This window comes from Pistacia vera, unplaced genomic scaffold, assembly GCF_008641045.1.
Source record: "Pistacia vera cultivar Batoury unplaced genomic scaffold, PisVer_v2 Contig109, whole genome shotgun sequence".
Classification (NCBI taxonomy): domain Eukaryota; kingdom Viridiplantae; phylum Streptophyta; class Magnoliopsida; order Sapindales; family Anacardiaceae; genus Pistacia; species Pistacia vera.
This window is the reverse complement of record NW_022195126.1, coordinates 1,267,885-1,295,040: the sequence shown is the minus strand read 5'-3', so window position 1 is coordinate 1,295,040 and position 27,156 is coordinate 1,267,885. Positions and strand designations below refer to the sequence as shown.

General features: G+C 37.3%; 4 protein-coding genes across 4 annotated transcripts; 2 read left to right on the top strand and 2 right to left on the bottom strand.

Annotated features, from left to right (window-relative positions):
* Nucleotides 1–8,382: 8,382 nt before the first annotated feature.
* Nucleotides 8,383–10,386, top strand: LOC116136120 (lysine histidine transporter-like 7). Its single transcript, XM_031421833.1, is given in 7 exon segments — nucleotides 8,383–8,664; nucleotides 8,743–8,876; nucleotides 8,956–9,095; nucleotides 9,098–9,332; nucleotides 9,335–9,396; nucleotides 9,666–9,797; nucleotides 9,879–10,386. Coding segments are annotated over 7 exon segments (1,443 nt in total). The 5' UTR covers nucleotides 8,383–8,410; the 3' UTR covers nucleotides 10,365–10,386.
* Nucleotides 10,387–10,899: 513 nt separating this feature from the next.
* On the top strand, nucleotides 10,900–11,831 carry LOC116136134 (phosphoprotein ECPP44-like). The gene is made up of 2 exons (XM_031421841.1): nucleotides 10,900–11,115; nucleotides 11,228–11,831. Exons 1-2 carry the CDS (start codon nucleotides 10,927–10,929, stop codon nucleotides 11,606–11,608), a joined length of 570 nt encoding a protein of 189 aa, XP_031277701.1. The 5' UTR covers nucleotides 10,900–10,926; the 3' UTR covers nucleotides 11,609–11,831.
* LOC116136126 lies at nucleotides 11,782–15,135 on the bottom strand. Its single transcript, XM_031421835.1, has 3 exons — nucleotides 14,673–15,135; nucleotides 14,108–14,293; nucleotides 11,782–12,345 (listed from the first exon to the last, which is right to left on the bottom strand). The coding sequence occupies exons 1-3, from the start codon at nucleotides 15,099–15,101 to the stop codon at nucleotides 12,052–12,054; spliced, it is 909 nt and encodes a 302-aa protein (XP_031277695.1). The 5' UTR covers nucleotides 15,102–15,135; the 3' UTR covers nucleotides 11,782–12,051.
* A 2,356-nt stretch (nucleotides 15,136–17,491) lies between these two features.
* Nucleotides 17,492–18,766, bottom strand: LOC116135908 (signal recognition particle 43 kDa protein, chloroplastic). The gene has a single exon (XM_031421615.1). It carries the CDS (start codon nucleotides 18,711–18,713, stop codon nucleotides 17,583–17,585), a length of 1,131 nt encoding a protein of 376 aa, XP_031277475.1. The 5' UTR covers nucleotides 18,714–18,766; the 3' UTR covers nucleotides 17,492–17,582.
* Between the last annotated feature and the right edge of the window lie 8,390 nt (nucleotides 18,767–27,156).

Genomic DNA, 27,156 nt, shown 5'->3' with positions numbered 1-27,156 from the left:
GTGACTTCTTTAACTTACATATCTTTTGGCTATGTTTCCCTGGTAAAATACACCCCAGTGAAGGATCCATATAGATTTCTTCAGACAATTCTCCATGTAGGAAAGCATTCTTCACATCGACCTGCTATAATGGTCAATCCAAGTTTGCAGCCAAAAATACCAAGACACGTACTATGTTGATTTTGGCTACGGGTGCAAATGTCTCTGTATAGTCTATCCCATGAGTTTGAGTGTACCCTTTTGCTACTAGTCTTGCTTTAAATCATTCAATCATACCATCAGCTTTATACTTCACAGTGTAAACCCATCAACATCCAACAGTCTTTTTTCCTGGTGGACGATCAACAAGTTCCCAAGTCTCATTCTTTTGTAGTGATTTTATCTTTTCATTCATAGTAGCTTTCCATTTTGGATCAGATAAGGCTTTCTGCACACTGTTAGGAATAAATACAGTAGATAATTGATTCATAAATGACAAATTTGACTATGACAGATGATGATTAGACACATAATGACTCATGGGATATTTGATCTTACTAGATGGCTGAGGTTCGTATCTTGGTTTAGGAATCCCTCTAGTACTCCTTGGTGGTAACTGTTCTTAATTGGTTCAGACTCTATTGTTTCAGACTCTAAATCAGGAACATTTGTAGTGAATGGTGGTTGTGATATACTAGGAATGAGATATTCAAACTGAGATGAAGTTTCTTCGGACAAAGATACCACCTCGACATTTTCATCCACTTCATCTTCCTGTTGATCAACGGGTCTAGTTTCTAACTCATAGTCTCCCACAACTTGAACGGCATAGTCAAGAGTCTGAATTTCTTCCGGACAATACTCCCTCTGAAATTCTGACTTAGAAGAAAAATACATTAACTATTCATGGAACACAACATCTATGGTTACAAATAGCTGTTGAGTTTAAGGATGGTAACAGCGATAACCCTTTTGATGAACACCATACCCAACGAAAACACATTTCAATGCTCGAGGAGACAACTTGTTGCGTTGATGTTTATGGAGGTGTACAAAAGCAACATGACCAAAAACATAAGGTGGTAAGTTTGCAACCGTTGGAGCATTCACTGTTTTACCAACAGCTTGAAATGGAGTTTGGAACTCAATTGAGCTAGAAGGTATTCAATTGATTATGTAGGCAGTAGAAGAGAGTGATTCTCCCCAAAAAGACAATGGCATATGAGCTTCTATTAAGGAAACATGAACAACCTCTAATAAATTCTGATTTTTGCGCCTAGCAACACCATTTTGTTGGGGTGTGTTAGGGCAGGTAGTTTGATGAATAATACCATGTGTTATCAAGTACTACTGAAGGTCTGTACTTTGATATTCTCCTACATTGTCACTTCGTAGAACCTGAACTTAAGCATTATACTGTGTACAAACCATTTGGTGAAATCTTTGAAATACCACATTGACCTCCCTTTTAGATTTCATCAAACAAACCCAAATCATTCTTGTATAGTAATCAATGAAAGCAACAAACCACCGTGATCCTCTTAAAGTATTAACTTGGGAGGGCCTCCAGACATCAAAGTGAATAAGCATGAAGAGATTTGAACTTTTATTCAATTTTATTGGATAAGAAACTCGATGACTCTTTGAAAGTTCACAAACATCACAACGGAAACAACTAACTTCACTTTGCTTAAACAACTTGGAAACAATTTCTTCAAGTAACCAAATGAAGCATGTCCAAGATGCCGATGCCATAACCAGATGGAGGATTTCTGCCTGTCTTTTTCCGAGCCACTGACTGTAAAAGCTTGTTGTACTATGGCAGAATTTTTTTCCTCTAAATCCAAGTAATATAGTTGCCCTCATCTAATACCACAACCAATCGTTTGTTTTGTCTGAATGCTCTTAAACACACAAAAGTCAGGCAAAAAAATCACCACACAAGATAAAGTTTTGGTTATTTGTGAGATTGACAACAAGTTGTAATTTAGGGAAGGAACACCTAGAACTGAATCTAAGTTTAAAGTATTTTGGAAGGTTACTGATCCTTCTCCAATGACTTGAGTGGACTCACCATTGGCAGTAGACACGAATTTCTATGAGGATGGTTTTAAATGTGAAATATGCATATAATCAAATGTCTTGTGATCGGTAGCACCAGAATCAATTATCCATGCACTATTAGAAACAGATGTACACATATGTAAAGACTTACCATCATTTCCAGTAGTTGCTACAAATGATAAGCAATGATCAGCATCTTCTTTCTTTTCCACAATAGCAGCAATAGAGTTTTTCTTGGAATTCTTCTTTCTTTGATCAAGACTGTGATCCCACCAGTCTGGATATCCAACCAGTTCAAAACATTGGTCCTTGGTATGACCAGATTTGTTGCAGTGGGTGCACTTCTTGTTGTGTTGTATGATTTGCTGGATTTTGCATGCTGACTTCTATTTTGGGCCCCCATTGCTGAAGTCTCAATATTTCCTGATTCTCCCTTCAAGGTAGTTTGACAAACTGCCTCTCGTCGGACTTTTGAGTTGCTGGATTTGGCATGTTGACTTCTATTTTGGGCCACCATTGCTGAAGTCTCAATATTTTCTGATTCTCCCTTCAAGGTAGTTTGACAGACTGCCTCTTGTCGGACTTCTGAGTAACTCTCTTCTAGATTTGGAACTAAATTTTTTTGTAGAATTTCTCCACGAATTTGTTCAAACTCTCCATCCAAACCTGCAAGAAAAATGTGAACTCGCAATTGCTCGACAGATTTCCGATATGCTATTATGTCATTAGGATCCTTCATAACCACTGTATTTTAGTGGTTTAATTCTTGAAATATTTCTGTCAATTCTCCATAATAGATAGAGAGTAGCCTTCCATTTTGCTTAGCAGTAAAGGCTTTCTGGTGCAAGGAGAAGACAAGTAACTCATCGCTTCCATCATAGAAAGCTTTGGATAGAGCACTCTAGATTTCATGAGTAGTGGATAAGTGTAGATAACGCTTCATAATTTCAGGAGACATGGACATCAACAACCATCGTTTGACTTTTTGGTTTTCAGGATACCATTTTTTGTACCCCTTGTTGGATTCTTTTGGTGGTGGTTTCTTTCCACGAATATAGGAAAATTTTTCTGTCTCCGCAATATGCATTTCCATAAGCTAAGACCACACATCATAGTTTGATTAAGTAAGAGTAATTCCTGCATTGAAAGCTCCATCGGGTTGAATAATAATGGGTTTTGATCCTAATGATTCAGACATTGTCGACTTTTTTTTTCTTTCTTTTTTTACTTTGACTTTGACTTGACTTGACTTTTCCCTCTTTTTTCTTTTTAATATTACTTAAGAATAATAAAAAAATAAAGAAAAAAAACGTTTTAAAAACAAACTCTTAGACAAACACAACAGGCAAGTCATGGTGGCGCAGCAACAGCCGATCAGAGTCACCGAAAACAGATCGAGGTTGACATCAGCAAGTCGGAAACGTTAGCAGCAGTCGGATATGGTGGCAACAGTGGTTGAGACAGCAGCAAATCGGTGACAAGACGATGACAGATTGGTAGTTTCTCGGCAACAAGCTTCAGCGTCGATCTGGGTTTTTTTTTTCTGTTGACCTGGTTTCTTCCCTTCTTGGCTCAACGATGGCAACGTGGTGGTGTTTCTTGTGATTGAAGTTGTTTGGGTGATGATGTGGATTTGCGGCAAATTTGTTGAAGATGGTTGGTTTTGGAAATTTTTTTTCCTTTTTCTGGGTATTTTGGTTGTTAGTGGTGGCCAAAGTTGGTGGTTTGGTGGTTGGGCTTGATTGGGATAGGCTGGAGGTTTGTGTATTGATGGTGGCTAATATGGCAGGAGGTTGAATTTGTGTTGGATGATGATTGATGTTTGATGATGGTTGAATATTAGTTGGTTTTCGGCTGGAGGTTTGTGTATTTGGCAAATTTGATATGGTCAGGATGGTGTTTTCTGGTGACCGAAGTTTGGAGGATTGGTTGTTGGGTTGGATTGACTGCAGTCGTTTTTTCCTTCTTGGATTGACGATGATGGGATGATCACTCGCCGGTGTTTTTTTTCGACGGCTGCTCTATAATGAGCAAATTTTTTTTTTTTTAGATCAGAGAGTGGCTCTAATACCATGTGAAATTGAAGAATTGTATGTTTTCAATTCATTGATTTATCACTAAGGAGTTACACCCCTTATATAGGGAGTATACGATCTCTTAAATCTCCTAGTTATGTCAATTGCGGATTACAAATATTTTGTCTGACATAATTAGGAAATTACATAATCTCTAGAATATTCTGAGATCGTATACCTGACATAACTAAAAAATTACATAATATTTACCTGATTACAAAATATTTATACAATATTATAAAAATCTTAACATTATTATGATATACTGAGTAATATTATACTATAATTCTTTAGTCTCTTGATAATATTTAATAATTCTATCAAGATTTTGTTTGAATATTTTGGATTTACTTATTGGACTGAAATGATAGTTTACATATAAAAATCTAAAACAGCAACTAAACAATCTTGATATTTTTATCAGGACGTCCTGGTTAGAGATTCACTCTAATATAGTTTATACAAGATTTATCATAAGTTCATAACTTGATGGCTCAGATTATATGTACATTAAACCCTTATTTTTTTAATTAATGGCAAAAATATTGTATAATTTTCTTTAGAAAGATAATGATTATGATGTGCACTCAAGATTTGATGGGATCTTGTTGTTTACTTTTGTATGTGAAAACAAAGAGTATATCTCTTTGGGAATTTTGTTGCATCAGCATCTAAAAGTGGATTCCATTAATTTATGGTTCAACCTTCCAATAAAATCTTGCCCGCATTAAGATATTAATTAAGTAGTATCATAATACCAATAATATTATTTAAGTTGATATATGATTTGAAAACTAATGAATAATGTTAAAGTAAAATACGTTGCAACCTCATCCAAAACACACAACAATAAATAAAAAAAAGTAGCAAAAGACAATTGATTTACCTTGGTTTGTTCCAATAAAGAAACTACTTCCAGACTCCAGCATCCAATTAGACTTATTAGAGTAGTTTTATTGAACTTAAAAAATCTACAGAATACAACAATAAAAAATATCGATAGTTCACTCTTGCTCTCTATATCTCACATTAGATTTTTTTACTATTACATTATACATATAATAATAAACCTAACCCCATTTGAGCTAACCCGACCCAAGTTCAAATATTTGCAAATCAAATTTTAAACCCAATTATTGATTGGGCTTACTATGAAGGGGACGTTGCCCCCTTACCGGATGCGTGACCCTTGAATATAACAGCGTAAGCCGATAATCCGTCAAGGTTATGCAAAGTATGAACCATATCCAACAAAATCAACCTAGAAAAACCAAAGTAAAGGATTCAAGCATTAACATGAATTTATCTCTTAATTATACAGACATTGAATTCATAGAATTTTGTCTTTTAACGATAGAAAAGAAAAAAAAAAAAATCAAACTCCTGTTTACAAGAATTGAAAGTTAAAATTTAAGTTGAAAACATAAAACATTTTAAAATGGTTGGAGTCGTGGAGCAATGAAATGGTAGACTTAATGAAATGATATAGAAAAGTAGTGAGGGTGATTATATTTTGTCAACGAAGTTGTTAAAGCAACTAGATCTATCAATATCATCCTTACATTATGGAACAAGTATCTTTGAACCACGTCACAATCTTTATGTCACCATTGTCATCTGCATCTCACCTTCACCACCTACTTCTTCTTAATTGGGAAAATCTAATTTTGAAGGGATCGTCGGCCTTCAACGCTCAACCAACTCCCATGATTTAAAGTTGTAATACGACACCGTTTGTTGGCTATTTTCAATTATTGGGTTTTCGAAATTGAGGAAGTAAATTGGCTTGACTCATATGTTCATAGATTATCACATAATATTTGTATTAGACTTGTATGTTTAAATTATAAATATCATGATTATAATATCGTATCCAAATAGCATGCAATCCTTTTTTAAGTACAACTTCAATTATTTAAATGAGGTACAGATAATATATATACACCAATAAAAAAAATCTACATATTATTATTTTATATACACATTACTGAAATTATAGATCACCAAAGAGAAACGGGTTGCCATCCCTGTATCTTTTTCCTTTTTTTTTTTTTTTTTTTTTTTTTTTATTATAAAAGTTGTCTGGCCCAGTTTACGCGCACCTCAATTAATCTCTTAAAACCTTGAAACTACCAGTCGAGTAAGAGCTCTAGTGGTTACCCCTATTAGCAACCGAAAAGTGACTCAAACTTAAGATCTCTTGAATAATATAACTAAAAATCCCTATTAAACTACTCGGCCACCAAGAGATAGCGTTGGTCTGTTTGTTTTATTATTTTGGATGGGATTTATAGTATTTTTGAAAAAGTAAGAGTTTGATGATTATTACGAGGTAAAATTTAAAAACTAACAAAAATACCCCATATGTTTGTTAATTTACTAAACACTCTTGTAATAAAATATTAAAAATTAACAAAAACACCTTCACTCACCCATTAAATACTGGCAGCCAGCCACCACTGCCAGAGGGTGGCCAGAGTCGTCGTATTGGTGTACGACCTGGATATGGCTGGTCGTGCGTCGATATGGCTTTTTCCAACTAGATCTATAATGGATCTGGTTGAAAAATGCCAGATCTACAGCTAGATCTGGCCATTGACGACCAAATCTGGTCATTGACTACCAAATCTAGCCGTTGACAGCCAACTCTGGTTGCGTTTGGTCGTCAACGATGGCCAATATATGGTCATCGTTGACGATTAACTACGACCAAAGATCTGGCCGAAAAATGCTAAATGGTGCACTATCGGCCAAATCTAGCCCGGTAGTGCGCCATTATACCAGATTCGGACCATCTACCTATGGCGGTGGCCAGAATTTGGCAAATGTGGGTGGGTAAAGGTGTTTTTATCAATTTCTAAACTCTTTTTTTATTTAGTTAAATTAACAAACATAGAGGATTTAAAAATAATTAAATAAAGTAAAATAAGATTTTCAAAATAGAAAAATAAATGTGTATTTTAGAAAAAAAAAAGGAATTGGATAGTGTAAAAACTAAAAACAAAGAAACAATCGCACCTGTTATCATCCTTTTATTAATACCCATAAATAATTGTAGGGGAATATGTGAAAAATAAAAATAACTGAAAAGTCAGAAGGAAAAAGCTGAGTGACAGGACAATCAGAGAGCACTAGAGATATAAATATTATTTACAAATTCACGACTTGAATTAATTAACCATGGAAATATCAACAAAATGTGCCCACCAATTTCATAAAAATGATCCCGAGTCAACACTGACAGTTGCAGTTGCGGTTGAAGTACGTAATTTTGCAAACCAATCAGCCATATATCTATCTCGTCTCCGCAGGGACTAGTTGCTTCTGAATCATAGCTCTTCNTAAAATATTAAAAATTAACAAAAACACCTTCACTCACCCATTAAATACTGGCAGCCAGCCACCACTGCCAGAGGGTGGCCAGAGTCGTCGTATTGGTGTACGACCTGGATATGGCTGGTCGTGCGTCGATATGGCTTTTTCCAACTAGATCTATAATGGATCTGGTTGAAAAATGCCAGATCTACAGCTAGATCTGGCCATTGACGACCAAATCTGGTCATTGACTACCAAATCTAGCCGTTGACAGCCAACTCTGGTTGCGTTTGGTCGTCAACGATGGCCAATATATGGTCATCGTTGACGATTAACTACGACCAAAGATCTGGCCGAAAAATGCTAAATGGTGCACTATCGGCCAAATCTAGCCCGGTAGTGCGCCATTATACCAGATTCGGACCATCTACCTATGGCGGTGGCCAGAATTTGGCAAATGTGGGTGGGTAAAGGTGTTTTTATCAATTTCTAAACTCTTTTTTTATTTAGTTAAATTAACAAACATAGAGGATTTAAAAATAATTAAATAAAGTAAAATAAGATTTTCAAAATAGAAAAATAAATGTGTATTTTAGAAAAAAAAAAGGAATTGGATAGTGTAAAAACTAAAAACAAAGAAACAATCGCACCTGTTATCATCCTTTTATTAATACCCATAAATAATTGTAGGGGAATATGTGAAAAATAAAAATAACTGAAAAGTCAGAAGGAAAAAGCTGAGTGACAGGACAATCAGAGAGCACTAGAGATATAAATATTATTTACAAATTCACGACTTGAATTAATTAACCATGGAAATATCAACAAAATGTGCCCACCAATTTCATAAAAATGATCCCGAGTCAACACTGACAGTTGCAGTTGCGGTTGAAGTACGTAATTTTGCAAACCAATCAGCCATATATCTATCTCATCTCCGCAGGGACTAGTTGCTTCTGAATCATAGCTCTTCAGCCATGAAAGAAGTTCCTGAACTAATTTCTGTTGAAGAGCCGTCTCTCCAGGAACCCAGTAGTACGGGCACAAACAATGACGGCTTGAATGATCATTCAGATGGCAGTTCCGGGGTCGAATATAACCCACAAGACGCTTGGCTTCCCATCACAGAATCAAGAAATGGAAGTATTTATTCTGCAGTGTTCCATCTCCTGTGTTCAGGAATCGGATTTCCAGCCCTTTTACTTCCTGGTGATTTGGCCTCACTTGGATGGTAAGTAACAACTTTACAACATTCAGTTTTTTGTTTTAATTAATTCAGTTTTTTGAGAACATCTTTCAATTTTTGCAGGACATGGGGAATCATATGTTTGTCACTAGCATTTTCATGGCAACTCTACACCATATGGCTTCTTGTTCAACTAGCTGAATCAGTTCCTGGAACTCGCTTCAGCAGATACCTCTATCTTGCGATATCTGCCTTTGGTTAGTCAAGTGAAAAGTTATTTCAGCTTTCGTTTCTTCTGAATCAAGCAGTGTATTAATGGGGCACGTTATATTCTAGGACCAAAACTAGGAAAATTGCTCGCAATATTTCCTGTGATGTACCTGTCAGGAGGGTCTTGCACCATGCTGGTTATCACGGGAGGTGGGAACATTGAGTTATTTTTCAGGACCATCTTTAATTGTGGGGCTGCTGGTGATGAAGCAAAGACAGGACTGGTGCTGCATGGTTCATGCTGTTCACTTGCTTGGCGATTGTTGTGGCTCGGTTGCCAAACTTGAACTCATTGGCCAAGGTCTCAATGATTGGGGCAACCACAGCTGTTGGTTACTGTTCACTGATCTGGGTTCTGTCCATCAGCGAGGGTAGGCCCAGGCCCAGGCCCAATGGAGAATCTGAAGAGGTAAGAGAATCAGATATGGCTAAGTTTGGGAATATCCTGATGCCATTGGTACAATTGTGCTTGCATTTCGAGGTCATAATCTTGTGCTGGAAATACAGGTAAAAACATTCATTCAAATTGTCATTCCTTTGTTTAAAAGAAAGTTATAGTATTACAGTGGTATTAATGTATAATATAAAGATATTGACTTGTAATATGACCGACGTAATGCTTTTATAATATTCTAAAAAATTTCTTTATTACAAACATTTTAGACCAACAACTAGCTAATATTTGTCAACTAGTTATTGGTCCACACTTTAGATCTAAACATCATAATGTCTTTGGCTTCACACCAATAATATTTTTTCCCGTAATGAACATGCAGGGTACATTGCCTTCTAGCAGAAAAGAGCCATCCTGCAAACTGATGTGGAAAGGGGTCATAATTTCAAATCTAATAACAGCAATGTGCTTATTTCCACTAGCTATAGCTGGATTTTGGGCTTATGGAAACAAGGTAACGAAGCATTACAAAACATGACATAAGCTATTGTTACCATTTTTAACAAAACAACGATGTGCCCAATGTAATTTCCAGGTACCTGCACATGGAGGGATGTTGAGTGCATTTTTGCACATTCATGGCCATAACACCCCAAAATATTTGGTGGGCACAATCTATCAACTGGTAGTGATAAACAGCCTGAGTTCATTTCCAATCTATGCAATGCCAGTTTTGGACAACTTGGAGTTCAAGTATACGATCAAGAAGAAGAAGCAGTGTCCAGGATGGGTTCGGACAGGTTTAAGGGTTTTCTTTGGAGGTGTTGTGTTCTTGGTAGCAGTGGCATTTCCATTCCTGGGAAGCTTGGCAGCTCTAATTGGAGGAATTGCATTGCCTTTGACTTATGTTTATCCATGTTTCATGTACATTTCCATCAAAAAACCCCGCCCAAATGGTGCTATTTGGTGGGTTAATTTAGGACTTGGTTGCTTAGGAATGATTTTGAGTGTTATGTTAGTTGTTGCAGCAGCGTGGAATTTGCATGACAAAGGCTTAAATGCCAACTTCTTTAGGCCTTAAATGACAAATATATGTGGAGGAAAACAGTAATTGATAATAGATTTAATGTAGAAATCAGGTGTTATCAAAGTTTCTTCAGGTTAATTGCATATCATTGGCCCTGCTAAACCAAAATTATAATTTGATTAGGCATTCAGTACAAATTTTCTGCATCTCAGAGACTTGAACTTCCCCCGTTGGCAGACAATTGGCATCTCTAAATTAATGCAGACCGACCACACCGGCCTTCTGAGTTTTCTTCCTCCGAGGCCGACAAGAGAGCCGGTGCTAGCCTCTCAAGATGCATTCTCGTACACTTTCATTGCATTGTCACAGTTTCTGTTGGACATTTCTTTCAACCCTCGTGCATAACACATCCACCAACACACCTTAATTCATTTTTAATCTTTCATGTGATATTATTCCATCCACTACCCAATAAATTGTTTCCATGGCTTCTGCTATAAATACTAAACTCTTTTCATGGTGAAACTCACAACAGAGTTATTACCAGCAATTGTTCAAAAGCTTTTGTTTTCTGTTCGCTTTACTGTTGAGTTCTAGTTGGATTTTGCTTGGCATTATGGCTGATCACGATCGCCCTCAAGGAAATGACGCAAAGGGTTGTGGAATGTTGGATTTTTTTAAGAAGAAAGATGAGGAGAAATCTCAAGACGATGTGACCATTGCAAACGCTGATCAAGTCAAGGAAAAGGGTGAAAAGCCTGCTCCAACGGAAACGCTTCAACAATCTCACAGCGACTCAAGCTCCGTAAGCTCTCATTAACCTTCATATAATAAACAAATAAAATTTTGTTTCCAGCAACAATGGTGTTTTGGCTATCAACCTTTTACTAACAAAGCAGGGTTACTGAAACTTGCAGTCAAGCGAAGAAGATGACGAAAATGGGGAGAAGAAAAAGAAGAAGAAGAAGCAGGGATTGAAGGAAAAGATCAAGGAGAAAATCTCTGGTGAAAAGGAAGAAACTATAGAGAACAAAGACTCTTCCATTCCAGTAGAGAAATATGATGAGAAAGCAAATGCAGAAGCAACTCATCCAGATGACAAAAAAGGCTTTCTAGAGAAAATCAAAGAAAAACTTCCTGGTCAGCACAAGAAAGCCGAAGAGGGCATTGCTCCCGCATGTTGTGCACATGAGCATTGTGCAGAAGGCAATGAGAAGGAGAAGAAAGGAATCTTCGAGCAGATCAAAGAGAAGCTACCAGGCTCCCATGCAAATGAAGAGAAGCACAAGGAATATTAAAATAAACTCCTTCAAGTTTATCATCAGTGTGTTGTTTGATTGTTTCATGGTCTTGTATGAGTCTTGGTGTCTCTGTTCTGTATGTTATCTCTGTTAAGTGTTCAAGTCCTTCGTAACTTCTGCATCAGTTGAATGTTATGCCTATTTCCTCATAAAAGCTGTTTTTACAAGTTCGTGATGAACTAATCAAGCACAGATTAACTTCAAAAGAAAAAACTAAAACAATGAGCATTCGCAAGAATAGCTTCACAGAAAATAAATCTAGTTTACAATGATGAACGATATGAATAGACCTAGTAGATTTACATTGTCAATGAACTCCAAATCCTTCTATTGGCACCTTGAATTTGAACCATCTAAAGATAGATTCAGTTTATGTGAACAGAAATTTCAAGAAGCAAGGAGTAATCAGGATAGTTTTTGAGAAATGATCAAGAAGATCATCAATCATAAATACATGAATTAGTCAAGTTTAGAGGCTTGCCGAGTTTGTTTCCTTTCAAAGTGACCAAGCAACGAATGTGGCTATAAAACTTGGATTTCACCAGTCTTCCCAAAATGTAAGCCCTTGACCTCACCAAAAATGTCAAGTTCAGGGGAACCTCGACTCTCGCAAGGTGCTGCTGATCTCTAGCACTTGCAAGAACTGAAACCCCACCATAGAGCGGCACCTGATGTCCTTTCACTACTGTCACCACCTTCCTCTGACTCTTCCTTGATTCAGTAAACTTCTTCATCTATTTCATCCATTTATAGACAAATCAATTAGATTAATAAAAACGCCCACCACTTCACAAGTACTATTCTAAAACCATTAATTAAATTATTGAATTCGAAACAACTACCATTCCTGACTTCGTAATCAATTATCTAAAGACAAAGAAAACAAACCTCAAAAACATATATCAACCTTACAACACACGCGCCATTTAAGTTCAAAACTTACACAATAAGGAATAGACCTCAAGGTGATAATGATAAACCCATACACACTGGAACATGGATTTCATTATCTATCATTGTGTAAGTCCTAAACTTAAGTATTGTGAGACAAATATGTATGTCAGGAGATTGTCTCTCCGACCTAGAAGTCACAGAACAAACCAAAACTGTTAACATTGCAAGAAACAGAGCATGTGAGAAATAATGTTCTATCACGTCATTGATTTTGATTCTACTAAGTAAAGCAAATACAATGAAGCCATGTTGTAAAGAATTAGATTGCTTGAAGCCAAAGAAGTAAACAAGGAGTAATTACAGGAAGAGTGGACCCAATTACGCTTCCCAATAAATAGACTGGCATTATATTTTTCTGCAAACTTTCCAGTCTTTTTCAGGCACTCGAATAAAGACACCCAATACCATTCAAAAAGTCTTCGATACTTTCAACCCATATTTCATTTTACGAGTAAACAACATTTTACCACCCATTTTCATAAATACCATTCCCACCCTTAAATTAAGGTGTTATATTTTGTTAAAATAACCCTTATATCTCAAATTTCTCTCAAATAACCTCTAAAAGACTCCACCATGCGAAAAATCTAACCTAATTTCAACATCATTGGAGCTTCTCTACACCACCATCAGCATCCCCTTATCCTCCTCACCAAAACTCCTAACTTTTCCACCTGATTGCCCTTAGTGAGGTGCCAAAATTTGCTTAGAAAGGGGCAAAAAAAAAAAAAAAATTGCAAAAACCTAAAGGAGAGGAGGGCCGCGATTGACAGGCAATTGCAGTCGACGATATTGGTAGTTTTGGTGGGGATAAACCAGCGATGTTATTGGTGGTCTTGGGGGTGGTTTTCGATACCAAGCCTTGCCAGAATTTGGATGAAACGCCAATTGACACTAAAAGCGACGGTCGACGATTGGGGGGTTCAATCAAGCAGGGAGGTTGGGCATTTTGATGTGGGGATTGAGGGGATTGTAATAGTGGTGTCAAGAGGGGTCGATTGTGTCGAAAATCATCGATGGGATGAATTTGAAAAGTGAAGGGTTATTTTAAAGAGTAATGCTACAATTACCGAATGATACGCACCGAATAACGTGACACAATCATAACCGTTGATTCATTATAAGTTACTATTAATTAACGGTCAGGATTTTGTCACGTCATTCGGTGTATGGATTCGGTGTGTAATTTTCAGTAACTCTAGCATTTTCCTATTTTAAAATTTTTATATTTGAAATGACCATTTTACTTTTTTAACTGTTAAACAGCTATATGTTAATTAAAGAGTGAGAATTTGAAATGACCATTTTAGTTTTTTAACTGTTAGACAGTTATATGTTAATTAAAGAGTGGGAATCTACAATATATGAAACCAGAGGTGGCATTAAAGGTTTGCCAAACCTTGGGTAGGAAAATGTGATTTACTCTTCTTATCACACTTAAATAACAATTGATTTTGGACTCTAACTCCATATTGACCATTCTAACCTTCCTCTTAAAGGGCAAAAAGGATTTTGAGATTAAGTTGGGGGCCATGGATTTACCTGTCCGGCGGCCAGTTTGAGACGGAAATAGTGAAGCTCCAGAGGAGTAGAAGTGACGTGGACGGCGAAGAATGGAGCTGGGTTTCTGTATAAGATCTTGACTGTTGAATTTAGAGACAGCATATCCGTTGGCACCCCTGACGCATCATTACCTGCTTGAACATTAAAATTCTCGAACACGATGTTCTGTTCCCACGCCACATTAAAAGCCACAAATAAGCGCACATTTTTTTATACTTTATAGTTTATAGTAAAATCTTTAAACAATTTAATCAAGAAAAGGCTAAATACACGGGATTTTAACTTCCAAAACGGCGTCTAATCACCTAATATTTCGTTTCTCGATAAAACTCCGAACTGAGTCACTGGCTTCACTCGGTAGAAAATCGAGTCAAGAGCCAGTTATTGAGTTACCCAATACAGATTATTGGAGTTAATTCGACTGAAACGCATAAAAAAGTGTGCCAGAGCCAGACAAGGAAAACAGAGTCATTGAGTGCTCTACTCGGTTGATCATCAACGAGTCAACTCAGTGGAAACAATATCAGAGCAAAAAAGCATGTACCTTGACGATGATTTTAGGCTTGTAAGCCTTGCTGGCGCCCCACAAGATCAAGCAAAACACGGTGAACATGACAACGAAGAACAAACAAATACACAAGTACAATCTGACTTTATCAGTAGACCCTCCATAGCGACCGTCCGTTTCGTCGTCGTCGTCGTCTTGATGAAGCTGCACGTGTTTCCAAGGGGAGAGGTTTCTGGGGTTCTTCAAGGAGGCGGAGAACCGCGAGGTGGAGGACTCACGAGAGTGGTGGATGGGCGAGCAGTGGTAGTAATGATGGGCAGGGGAGCCGGCGGGGCTGGAGCCGTATGACATCTTCTCGACGTCGTGGTTGGAAGGGCTCTGGACGTAGTATATGGGCCTCCTTGGAGACCTCGGCAGCCATGAGGCGTCAATGCTGGTCCCCTCTGAGTCAGTTTTTGCATGCATTGTTGGTCGGGGGTGAGAGGGTTTTGGCTTGTGATTAAATAGTAACGCAATGACTAAGAGTAATGTTGCTGTCATCCACGGTATTACATTGAATTTGTACAACAAATTACACAACATAACAAAATCTTAATCGTTCATTAATATTAAATTAAAATTAATCAATAATCAATACTTTATTACTTCATTTGATGTTTAAATTTAATGTACTATTATCGATGACTGAATTATTTTCCAATGACTAAAGGAGACAAGACAAATATGCCAACACATCTCCTTGTTAATGTTATACTTGTGTTAGATTTAAAAAGTCAAAAAATTTAATTATTTTTTATTAATATACTTAAAATGGTAATGTCTGTATTGTTTTAAAATACTGATAAACTTTGGGTGTGTTTGTCACATTATTTCTACCCATATTCTCAATTCTATTCCCCAAATATTGTTTGATATATTATTTGAGAAATATTAGTATATTTTTAATTATTTTTAAACCTTTTAAGTTTATTAATTTCATTAAATACCCCCAGAAAAAAAGTTTAAAAATTAACAAAAACACCTCCTAAACCCATACATGCAAGATTTCGACAACCACCATCAGTGATAGCTGAAATCTGTTACAACGGCCTACACCATGATTAGAACTGGCTAGTAATTCATCGATCTGGCCTTTTTCGGTCAGATCCATAATAGATCTGGCTGGAAAAGGCCAAATCTAGCTGTCGTCGATGGCCAAAGATGACCTTTTGTGGCTGTCGTTGGCTAGATCTAGCCATAGATCTGGCTTTTTTCGGCCCTATCCGTAGTGGATCTGGTCGAAAAATGCTATATAAATGCCCTACCCGTCAGATCCTACTGGTCTATGTCGTAACGTAATTTTCTGACCAGATTTCGACGGTGGTGGTTGGAATCTGGCACTGGTGGTGGTGGGGGTGTTTTTTTCATTTTACAAATTTTTTATATATTAGAATGTTTAGTTAAATTAGCAAACCTATGGGGTTTTTTTATAAATTTTTAAATTTTACCTCGTAGTATTTTCCTATTCAACTATACAATATTATCTCCAAAATCATATCCAAAATAATAAAACAAACAGATTATTCTGAATCAGAATCCATTAAAATAATAATTTATTACCAAAATTAGAAAGGTCAATCCAGACACTCTATTTCTCATTACAAATCTACCCACAGCGTAAACAATACGCACGAGGCCTAAATTTACCATAATTAGTTCAGACTTCAGAACTAGTCTTGTGTTTATTATTTTCCTTACACGAGAAGAGAAGAGATAATACTACTAAAAAATCAATCTTTTCTTACCTTGAAAACTTTTCATATTATTATCATTTTTTTGTTAATTAATAAGTTTTTTTTTTTTTAAGGAGTGCTCGGGTCAACTCAACTGGAACTTAACTAATCCTGTAAATTGGGATCTTAAAGTTAACAATTGGATAAGTATCTGATGATGACTTTTATTAGTATGAGTAGGATCTTGAAGTTAACGACTGGATAAATCTTTAGTGGTGACTTTTGTTAGCTTGAAGTTAACGATCGAGTGAACTTTCAATGACCATCCACATTAGGGGTTAAAATGAATCTAGCTTAAGAACTCTTGAATAATCTACTCAAGAGTTTTGGTTCACGTTGGTCAATTGCGGTTTAATAAGTTAATTATTATGAATAATATGTTTGGCTTAGTAGTTTTATCCATATTCTAGATCTTATTCTCCAAATAATGTTTGGTACATTATTCCAGAAATATTACCCTATTTTTTTAATTACTTTTAGACCCCATAAGGTTATTAATTTCACTAAATACCCTCTGAAAAAAAAGTTTAAAAATTAACAAAAACACCCCCATCAACCCAACTTGTCAGATTCCGACAACCACCGTCGGTGATAACCGGAATCTGTACAACGGCCTAACTTTCGACCATAAATGGCCAGAAGTTCACCGATCTGGCATTTTCCAAAGGCCAGATCTGGCCGTCAGCGACGGCCAAAGAAATGGTCGTCGTTGACCGAAAACGACGGTCACATCTTTGGCCATCGTTTGACCTTTTCCGACCGTCGACGGCCATAACAAACCGTAGATATGGCCTTTGCCGGCCAGATCCGTGGTGGATCTGGCCGGAAAAGGCCATAACGAAGTGTTACGGAACAGATCCGACCGGTCTGTGCCGTAACGAAATTTTTCGGCCAGATTTCGGCGGTGGTGGCCGGAAAACTGGCACGAAAAAATTTGGGGATATTTTTGTCATTTTACATATTAGGGTCTTTAATTAAATTAGTAAACCTAAGAGCTTTTTCATAAATTTTTAAAATTTACCTCGTAATACTGCCCTATCCAACAACCCAATACTATCCCTAAAATCCTATCTAAAATAATAAACCAAACGCACCCTAAATTTCTTTCCATTCTTTAATGACATTAATTAATTAATCAACAATACTCTCAAAATGGTTATAAAAATTACAACCCCTAACATCTACTGGGCTCAGGCCCATTACTTTCACTTATTTGGACCTCACCAGGGACCAGGCCATCCTCAAACTCCTTGATCAAATCAGGATCAACATTCTCCTCAGGCTCCCACGTCGCCTCATCAATATCCGTCCATTTAACCAAATACTCTTGCTTCCCATCATCACCCATTCTCTTCCCCAGTACACCCTCAGCCACACCGTATTCCAACCCGGCTTCATAGTCCATCACTAAATCCTCCCCGATCAATCTCGCTTTCACCCATTCGTTATCTCCACCGTCTTTCCATTTCACCAAATACTCCACTTGATCACCCTTCCCTCTCTTCTCCATTATCTCCTGCACCTCCGCGTACTCGAACACCGCCTCCTCTAAATTCCTTATTACACTTTCGAGCCCCAATCTTCTCGCAAATTGCATTGGATTCCCCTTCGGTGTCACGCTCAATATCTGCTTGGCCAAATCTAACGGAGTCAAACCTCTGTCATCTTCCACGTCAGCATCAGCTCCAAGCTCCAGTAAAACCTTTACAACTCCCGGCTTCACATATCCAGCCGCCATATGAAGCGCCGTGAAGCCGCCGCTGTTATCACGATGATTCAAATTAGCTCCGGCTTCCGCTAGAATCCTAACACACCCTTCGGAGCCGAGCCCGGAGACGAAAAGAAGAGCAGTACGGCCGTCGTTATCGACAGCGTCAATGTCCCGTTCGTCATCTGCTTCAACGAGCTGTTTTAACGCCGTTTCGTCGGCTTTCTTAGCGGCAGTCCACCACGGAGTTTCGTACTCGGCCACCACGTCTTTAGCAATGAAATCCTGTGGGACCCAAGAAGGGGCGTGGCCGTCTTTCCATTGGATTAAATACTCCATGCCGGTGCCGCCTTCGAGGGCTCGGCTACCGATGATCTTGTCGACTTCACCGTAGGCGGAGTCCTCGTCATCTTGGAGAGCTGGTTGTGTTTGTTGGTTTTGAAATGCGCGAATTGTGCAGGCGAGCCTGTTATTGTTGTGGTGGTGGGTCGGTTTGGTGGAGAGAGTCTGAAAAGGAGGAGGAGGAGGGGGGGAGAGAGGGAGTTTAGGGGGGCGTTTGAGGCGGGAGAGAGAGCGGTGGAGTATGAGAGGGTCCATGGGAGGTTAGAGGAGGAGTGGGGTGAGTTAAGATTTGTGGGTTGTTAGTAATCTGGGTGGGTTCGTGGCGGATAAGATATCCAATCTAGTTAGAGATTATGTTTTGTCCATGTGGATTATTTTGCTATGTTTTGTCCATTTCTGAGGGTGGGAGTAGACCTGGCAAACGGGCGGGTTGGGCGGGTATGATCCGGGTAGCAACGGGTCACGGGTGGAACGGGTCACAGGTTAACGGGTGAAAAATTCTTGCGGGTCGACATTTTCATGATCCGTATCTGCCCATGCGGGCACGGGTCACCCACGAGTCACCCGTGAAAATGGAAGCAGCTTTTTACATTTTTCATATTTTTTACTGTATTCCATATTAAACTTATTAGTTATTAACTTATTATATTAAATAAATTGATGATTAAATTAAATTTGATTAGATTTCACCAATATTATTAATTCAATATTAATATTTTTCATATTTATATCAAACTCCACCATATAGATAATAGAATTAATAAACACTAAACATACATAGTAATTATTAATTAGTAAACACTAAACATATAAAATTGTTTAACATTCAACATACATAACATAGTAAACACTAAATAATTAAACGTATATAATTGTTTAACCAAAGTACCAAACACACTAAACAAACAAAGCCTCCCTTGATTATGCAATCTCCTTTCCCCGCCCTTGACTTAATGGCACAACTAGACCTGGCAAAACGGGTTTAGACCCACGGGTCGGCCCGTATCCGAGTAAAAAATATAGGGTATGGGTCTAATATATTAAACCCATTTTTTTGGACTCATACCCGTATTCGGCCCGTATACTGACGGGTTATATGGGTGAACCTGTGGGCACTCGCGGGTACCCGTTTTTCAAATCCCTAACCCTAACCCCCTAAGTCTAACTTAGTAACTCTCTATGCCGCCTCTCATCTCGCACAATCTTCAACATAACAATTCATCCTCTCAATCTCAATCTCTTTGCCATCTTCTTCATACCTCCCTCTTTGCCATCGTCTTCGTACCTTAACTCCCTCTTCGATTAATCGTCACTCGTCAGTCATCAGTACGTCACCTGATTCATTCATCCAGTCTATCATTCCCATTCCCAGTACCATAGTCGCCGGTCGCCCTAGCTCATCCTCGTCGGCTGGTCATCTCCTCTCTCTCCGTCACAGATCTACGAGCTGAAACACATTCAAGAGAAAATGAGCTTACTAAGGTAATAGGAGCACCAAGAACCTGAGTTTAGGAGAAGAATTATTCTATTTATTGATTTTGTATTTTAATTTTTGTTTGTGAGATTAAAATTGTTTACACTTATATTGTTGTTTGGTTGAGCTTTCCCTGTACATCGATCTGTGTAGAGTTGTTTTCATTGAGTGTGTTTGTGTTGGGTTGCATTTGCAGGTGTGGAATACCGGTGTGTATTCGTTGAGTTTCTTGAATCTGTTTCAGCTCGTAGATCTATGTAATGATTATCTGATAGCAATTTTTTTCTCAGCTCATGATATTTTATTATGCCTTTTTGGTAAAATCATGAAATAATTTCCTCAAAGAATTTGCTAAGATAGTATGATATTTTATTATATAAGTTTGCTTATTTTAAGCCTTGGCTAGAGTGGAAATACTATATTAAGAACTTAAAGCTTACATTTTTGTCTTTCTTCAAACACAATGTGCTAGTATAGAGCAAGAGGGTAGTTTCATGTTTGCTTATCTTATTATTATAATTCTTTCTTACTTAAAATTAGCAAGTTCGTTTTCCCTGTTAAGTTGTTTTTAATGTGCAATAATCCGATTTGTTTTTCTACCAGCATTGGCGGGACTTCTTGCTGTCATGTTTAGCAGATCAGATTAAAGATTGTGTCCTGCTTAGTCTGTGACCAGAAACACTTCATTAGCATGTAAATTGCCTGCAAATGCTATGAGCCTAAAGCAATAGGCAAATTATTCTGTAATGAGGTATGTTGTACACTTTCATCAGGTTTTTCTCCAGGTTCTGCTTATCCTGAAGCTCAATCTTGATTTGTAAATTATTTGTTTTTAAATTGCATTATTGATTGACTTACTGAATGTTTATCCATTATAAATGCCTGCAAGTTATCTCTGAAGCGACGTTAACTCCTCCATATTTTTATTGGTTCTTGAATATATTTGAAGTTAGATCAGGAACATCATATTTACTCATCATTGTCAAGTATACTTGTACTGTTTGCTTGCAATATAAATATAACAATGTCCCATCTTTACATCCTTTTTTTGCCTACTTTTTAGCAAGTATACTTGTATTGTATCTGACCGTGATGTTTGCGGTTGTATTTATGATTCTTTGGTGTATTTCTTCTTTAGGCAGTAATGAATTATCTGATAGCAATTTTTTTCCTCAGCTCATGAATTTTATTGATTGTTTTGGTAAAATCATGAAATAATTTCCCAAGAACTTGTTGAGATAGATGATTTATTGCTGTTTTTCAGATTTCGTGACAAAAATTAAAGCCGAGAATTAGAGACCAACTACAAATAGACATGGATTTCTGTTTTTTCCTGTAGATTCAAGCAGTAACAACAGCTGTTTTTGGTGGCAAAATTTGAAGTATGCGAGAGTTTAAAAACAAATGACAAATCTCCTTTGAAGCAAAGTAGTGAAAATTTTGCAGAGGCAATTTTTGTTATTATGTTGAGTGTACATATGTCATTAGCTCCCGTGGCAGATAACGTTTTCATTTGATTTGTGTATGACATAAGGTACACTCCCCACAAGAACAAGAAAAATAGTAGAAAAAGCTTGGCATATCTGGGTGTGGTGGGGATGGAATTTTGTGCACATGTGCAGAAAAAAAACCAAAGAGGAAGTTCCTTATCTTGTTTTCTCTTTTGACATTTACTATTCCAATGTAAACATTTAATCTCATTTCCTAGTTGATCACAATGTAATTACAACTCCATCTCATAGCTTGTGTAAATATTTCTGTACAGTACATTGGTTTTTATACAGAAGGAAACAAGCAACCCTTTTGGTTGTAGTTGTACCTTCTAGTAAGCTACTTTAGAGGTAAGGCTGCATCAGATTCATGTTCCTTGCCACCATCTCATTTGGCCGAGGCTACCGTTTTCTAATTTATTTGAAACTGTTTTGCAGAAACAAGATTACTATTATTATGGCTGGCTGAAGGTGGCAAATTCAATTCAACTTGCTTTGAGACCTTATTTGTTATTTTGTATTCAATTCAATTGATTAGTGATTTTATATTTGTTTATTTTGGTTGGTATTTGTAGTTTTGTATATATGTTATTTTTGTTTATGTGTTATTGGTTTATTTTGGTTCCTATTGTTTATATTTTAAATTGAATTAAATTTAGAGTAGTTGATTTAGGGGGTAAATGTAAAAATTAAAACTGCAGGAATTTTGGGGGTGTAACTGTTATAATTGAAAACTGTTATGGGTGAAGAAAAACGAAAATCGAGAGAAGAAAAAACGGGTCCACCTGCGGGTTCACCCATACTCGTATAGGGTAGGGCACGGTCCAATATTTGGACCCGTATATCTCGACCCGTATAAGAATCCGTACCCGTTTGCCCGTACCCGTTTGACCCGCTCATACCTCGGCCCACCCACCCATTTTGCCAGGTCTAGGCACAACCAGCTGAACACATCAATTTCATCTTCTACAATTAACAAGATATAAGTTAATTATCGTAATATATTAAACAACAAAATATTAAAACATGTGAAATATAAGTTAAATGTTACCTTTAACTTCATATCCAGAAATCCATGTCCTGATGCATATCAAAGACTCTACATTCTCCGGTAAAAGTGAACTTCGATATTTACTGACACTTTGCTACCAATATTGAAACTGGATTCCGAGCAACGTCATTATTGGTATACTCATCACATCACGGGCCATCATCGAAAGTATCGGGTTTGATCACTATTTTTCTTCCAATGGTCCAGGACATCCAAATTGCAAAATTTGATGCGATCTCTTCTGCCTCTCCCAAATAAGTATCCAATTCAGACTTCTTAGTAGCACTAAAGTCACTCTTGTAGTAGTCAAATTCCTGCACCATTAAATAGTTAAATTTAATAAAGCAAAATTACAAAATAAAGAAAACTTTTAATCACAAGAATATAAAAATATTAGGGAGTTTGACTTACACATATATCATCTCCAATGATATGAGGATTACTACTTGTTCGCAATCATCTCCAGTGGGAACCTCATGGCCACTTAGACTCTCATAAGCACAAAAAGCCTATACACTCATGTTCACCAACTCTAACTTTCTGTTGCAACTACTGGGCCATCAACTTTTTTCTAAAACAAACTCAACAAACTCAAACTTGAAATGTGGGTCCAGAATTGCTGCAATTGCTAACACAACTATTAAGAATCCCAATATTTGTCAATTTTCCTTTCATTTGACTTGCCATGGTACTAAGAACTTCATCCTCATTTTCCACTCTTCTTATAAACGCATTTGAATTCTCCACACATTTTTGAGATACAAGTTTGCTGTGGGTTACTAAACCCGAAAAAAGAGTAGTGATCTCATAAAATGTTGCAAGAACTTGCAAATCCTCTCGTCCCTATCCCATTCTTCATTTGAAGGACAACTTTTATAATTGGGATCTATCAGTGCCAATGAACAAACACACGACGGTATATTAACGCACTTTCAAGCATTAAATAAATGGAATTCCATCTCGTGGGAACATCCATTCGCAATCCTTTTGAGCTTATTACACCAATTTGTTTAACAAGTTCTCCAAACATCATTCTTTTAGCCTCACTTCCTTTAACATATTTTACACTTTCACGAATTTTATGCAAAGCCACGCTACTCACCTTTAACCCTTCTTGGACTATCAGATTCAAGATATGTGCACAACATTGCACATGAAAAAAAGAACCATCACATAATAATACATTTTGCAGCACAAGTTGACTCCTTAAAATGTCTTCCATTTTATCATTGTTACTTGCATTGTCTAATGTAAGAGAAAGACTTTCTTTTCAATCCCCAAATCTTTTAAGAAATCATACACTATGTCTGACAAAAGAGCCCCCGAGTGTGGAGGAGGAATATGGCTAAAATTCAGAATTCTACCCTACAACTCCCAGTTCTCATCACATAGTGAGCCGTTAAAGAAATATACCCATCAGTAGTACAAGAACTCCAAAATCAGAAGTCAAGCATATCTACCCGAAACCCTCTCTAAAGCAAGCTTAATCCTTTCCTTCTCCCTGTAATATATCTTTAAGCAATCCGCCTTAGCGGTGTTCCTAGTATAATGCTTAACTTCTTGATTCAAATACATGTGGACTCCCTAATTCCTTCATGCTCCACTATGAATATGGGTAATTATGTTTTATGATTCCTATTGCCATCTTCTCACGATAAATTCTTGAGAAATCTTCAAACGTCTCAATTTAGTGTCACAATCCATCATCATTTGATCTACACTAGTAGTAATGGTACGTTTAGGACAACCTTCCATATGGCGCCTCATATTCTTAGTCCCATGACTGGAACTACCATGTGCATAAGACTTACCACAAATCATACACTTTACCCTCACTCCCCATTATCTTCTGTATATGTTGTAAATTGACCCCAAACATTTGAAACTTTACGTCTTTTTGGACAACAGTATACCATAGAAGGAAGTTGACCTACGCTACATTACGACCCATTCCTAAATCTGTAGAGTCCTCCATACCAAGCCAATCTAAAGGACACAACAAAGTATTTACATTTAAATTAATTAACCATCATAATTCATAACAATTCGTCCAAAAAAAATAAAAACACTCCCATATATTTTACAAAACCAGCCCTACCAATGACTGATTTTCCAACTCAACAATCAACACCCCTCAACTCCATAAAGTAACCAATCATAATTCATAACAATTCATCCAAAAAAAAAAAAAAATTAATAAAGAATTTACGAATTCAAGTTGCACTAATACATATAAGGTTATTAAATACAAATCATAATATATTACAAATTGATCACAAGTTTGACTTATATGTTATAAGTGTGACATTTAATATAACAAAAATTTTGTTATATTTATTCTTGTATAACTTAACATGATGTTGAGAAGTAAAAAATTAGAATCCTCAAAAGCTCTGACAGAGCCAAATTTTGAGCCTCTCCCCAAAGCCAAAAATCTTATTAATTATCTGTAAATTCTTCCTAAGTTCCGACAAAGCAACATAAAGATGGATAAGTAAATAACAAACTTTCACATTATAAAAGCTACTGTAAGCTCTGAGCTGATATTCTAGTGTTTCATGCTATAAACAGAGGTTGACCAAATTATCAGCCAATACAGCATAAAAGATTCACTACTTTATGCTCTAACTTTTATACAAATCCATCACCAACTATTCTCTTAGAAGTCCCTAACCTTGACTCAAGCGGAAAAGGAATGTGAAGTGAGTTAGCTCTTACGGAAAATATCATAGCTCAAAGATCAAAAGTTACTAACCTACACATAGAATAATAGGAATATCAGAAACAATAAGAGTTAAGAACACACATGTGCACAAGCAAAGACCTTGAAATTAAACAAAAAAAAAAAAAAAAAAAAGTTCAAACATATTTTCCTATTTTTCCTATTTCCCAAAACCAAAGAAGTTTAAGTTAAAGGTCCTGCCCACCCAGTAAGAGTTACGAAAACAAATAGTCAACTACAAAATGCTTAAGCAACCACATCCATAAGCTAACCATGGAAAAAAGAGAGACAATAGCAAAAAAATTCTCTTTAACTATCAGGGCCTTAAGAGCACTTTCTCTGAACAAATAAAGGTCCCAGTAGTGTCTTCAAAATTATTATAGCCTACAGAGCAGTTTTTTGTCATGCAAGATTTGTCTTTTCTTCTTTCAGTTTCAAACTTTCAATTCGTCTCTACAAGATTGGTTTGAATTAAGAGACCACACTGACCTGACTGCTGCTGTGCTGCTGCCGTGCTGGTGTTGTCATGAGAGGAGACTGCTGCTAGCGTGCTGGTGCTGCCGTGAGTGAGATCTGCTGCTGCCGTGACCTGCTGCTGCTGTCGTGACCTGCTGCCGCTGCCATGACCTGCTGCTGCTACTGGCGCCTGCTGCTGCCGTGCTGGTGCTACCGTGAGAGGAGACTGCTGCTGCCGTGCTGGTGCTGCCGTGAGTGAGATCTGCTGCTGCCGTGAGTGAGATCTGCTGCTGCCGTGACCTGCTGCTACTGCCGTGACCTGTTGCCGTTGCCGTGACCTGCTGCTGCCGTGACCTGTTGCCGTTGCCGTGACCTGCTGCAGCCGTTAGAGAAGTCAAAGAATGAGGGAGAGTGGAGCTGCTGTGAGAGTGAGAGAGTGAGGGAGTGGAGCTGCTGTGAGAGGACTAGAGCAGTGGAGGCTGTAGAGCTGCTGTGGAAGAGAATGGCTGCTGCATTTTTTGTGTTTTTCTCTGATAAGTTTTGCTATTTTGGTTTAGATTAGGGTTTGAGTTGAGACTTGAGAGTGAGACTGTGAGAGGACGAGACGAGTCATTCATAAGTTTTATTTTATTTTATTTTTTTAATTTTGAATTTGCGGGTCCGCGGGTACCTGTGGGTAGTACCCGGTCCACCCGTAAAAGTCACGGGCAGGCCGGGTACATGTTAATTTTTCACGGGTTGAAATAAGTGTTACCCGTGCCCGCCCGTTGGGCACGGGTACCCGTTGACCAGCGGGTACACCCGCCCGTTTGCCAGGTATGGGTGGGAGTAACGGGTGAGAATGGAATCACCACATTTGTTTGTTAATCGATATTCTTATGTCGCATTCACAAAACATGTTAATTGGGTGAGAATTTTTTTTTTTCTTTTTTGGTGAACTGGGAGTTTATTTTACAAGTTCAATAAGTCAATAAATCACAAATATAATAAATATAAATAGTTACTTTATGTAACGTCAACATAAGACTTTTAAGTAACTCAAAGTCTTGTCATCGGATTGTAACTAGAATGGTTAAAACAAGTGTATATTATGCCGTCATGATATTGGTACCCCTTTTTATTAATAACAACTCAAAAATTCATAAATTATTGTCATGTTTAATACTTAATTATCATGCATCATTGAAAGAAAATTCGCTATTGTTAAGGGTATTGAAGGGGTTAGGTTGGTAGTAGTCCACCAACATTACTTCTCAAATACTTAGAAATTAACTCAAGAAAAGTGTGATGATAATGTTTTGTGTGAGATTTCTTTAGGATTAATTACCCTTGGGAGATTTATACAGACACCTCCTTATAATGGGTTCTTATAGTTTAGGCAACGAAAGTTAACTTAGAGTGCAATACAAGTCGTTGATGGGTTCTTACTTCTTAAAGACTTTGTCTCCCTTATATGTCATATGTCATGCTAATTGTCCTTTTAACATTAATAGGTTTTGGGTCTC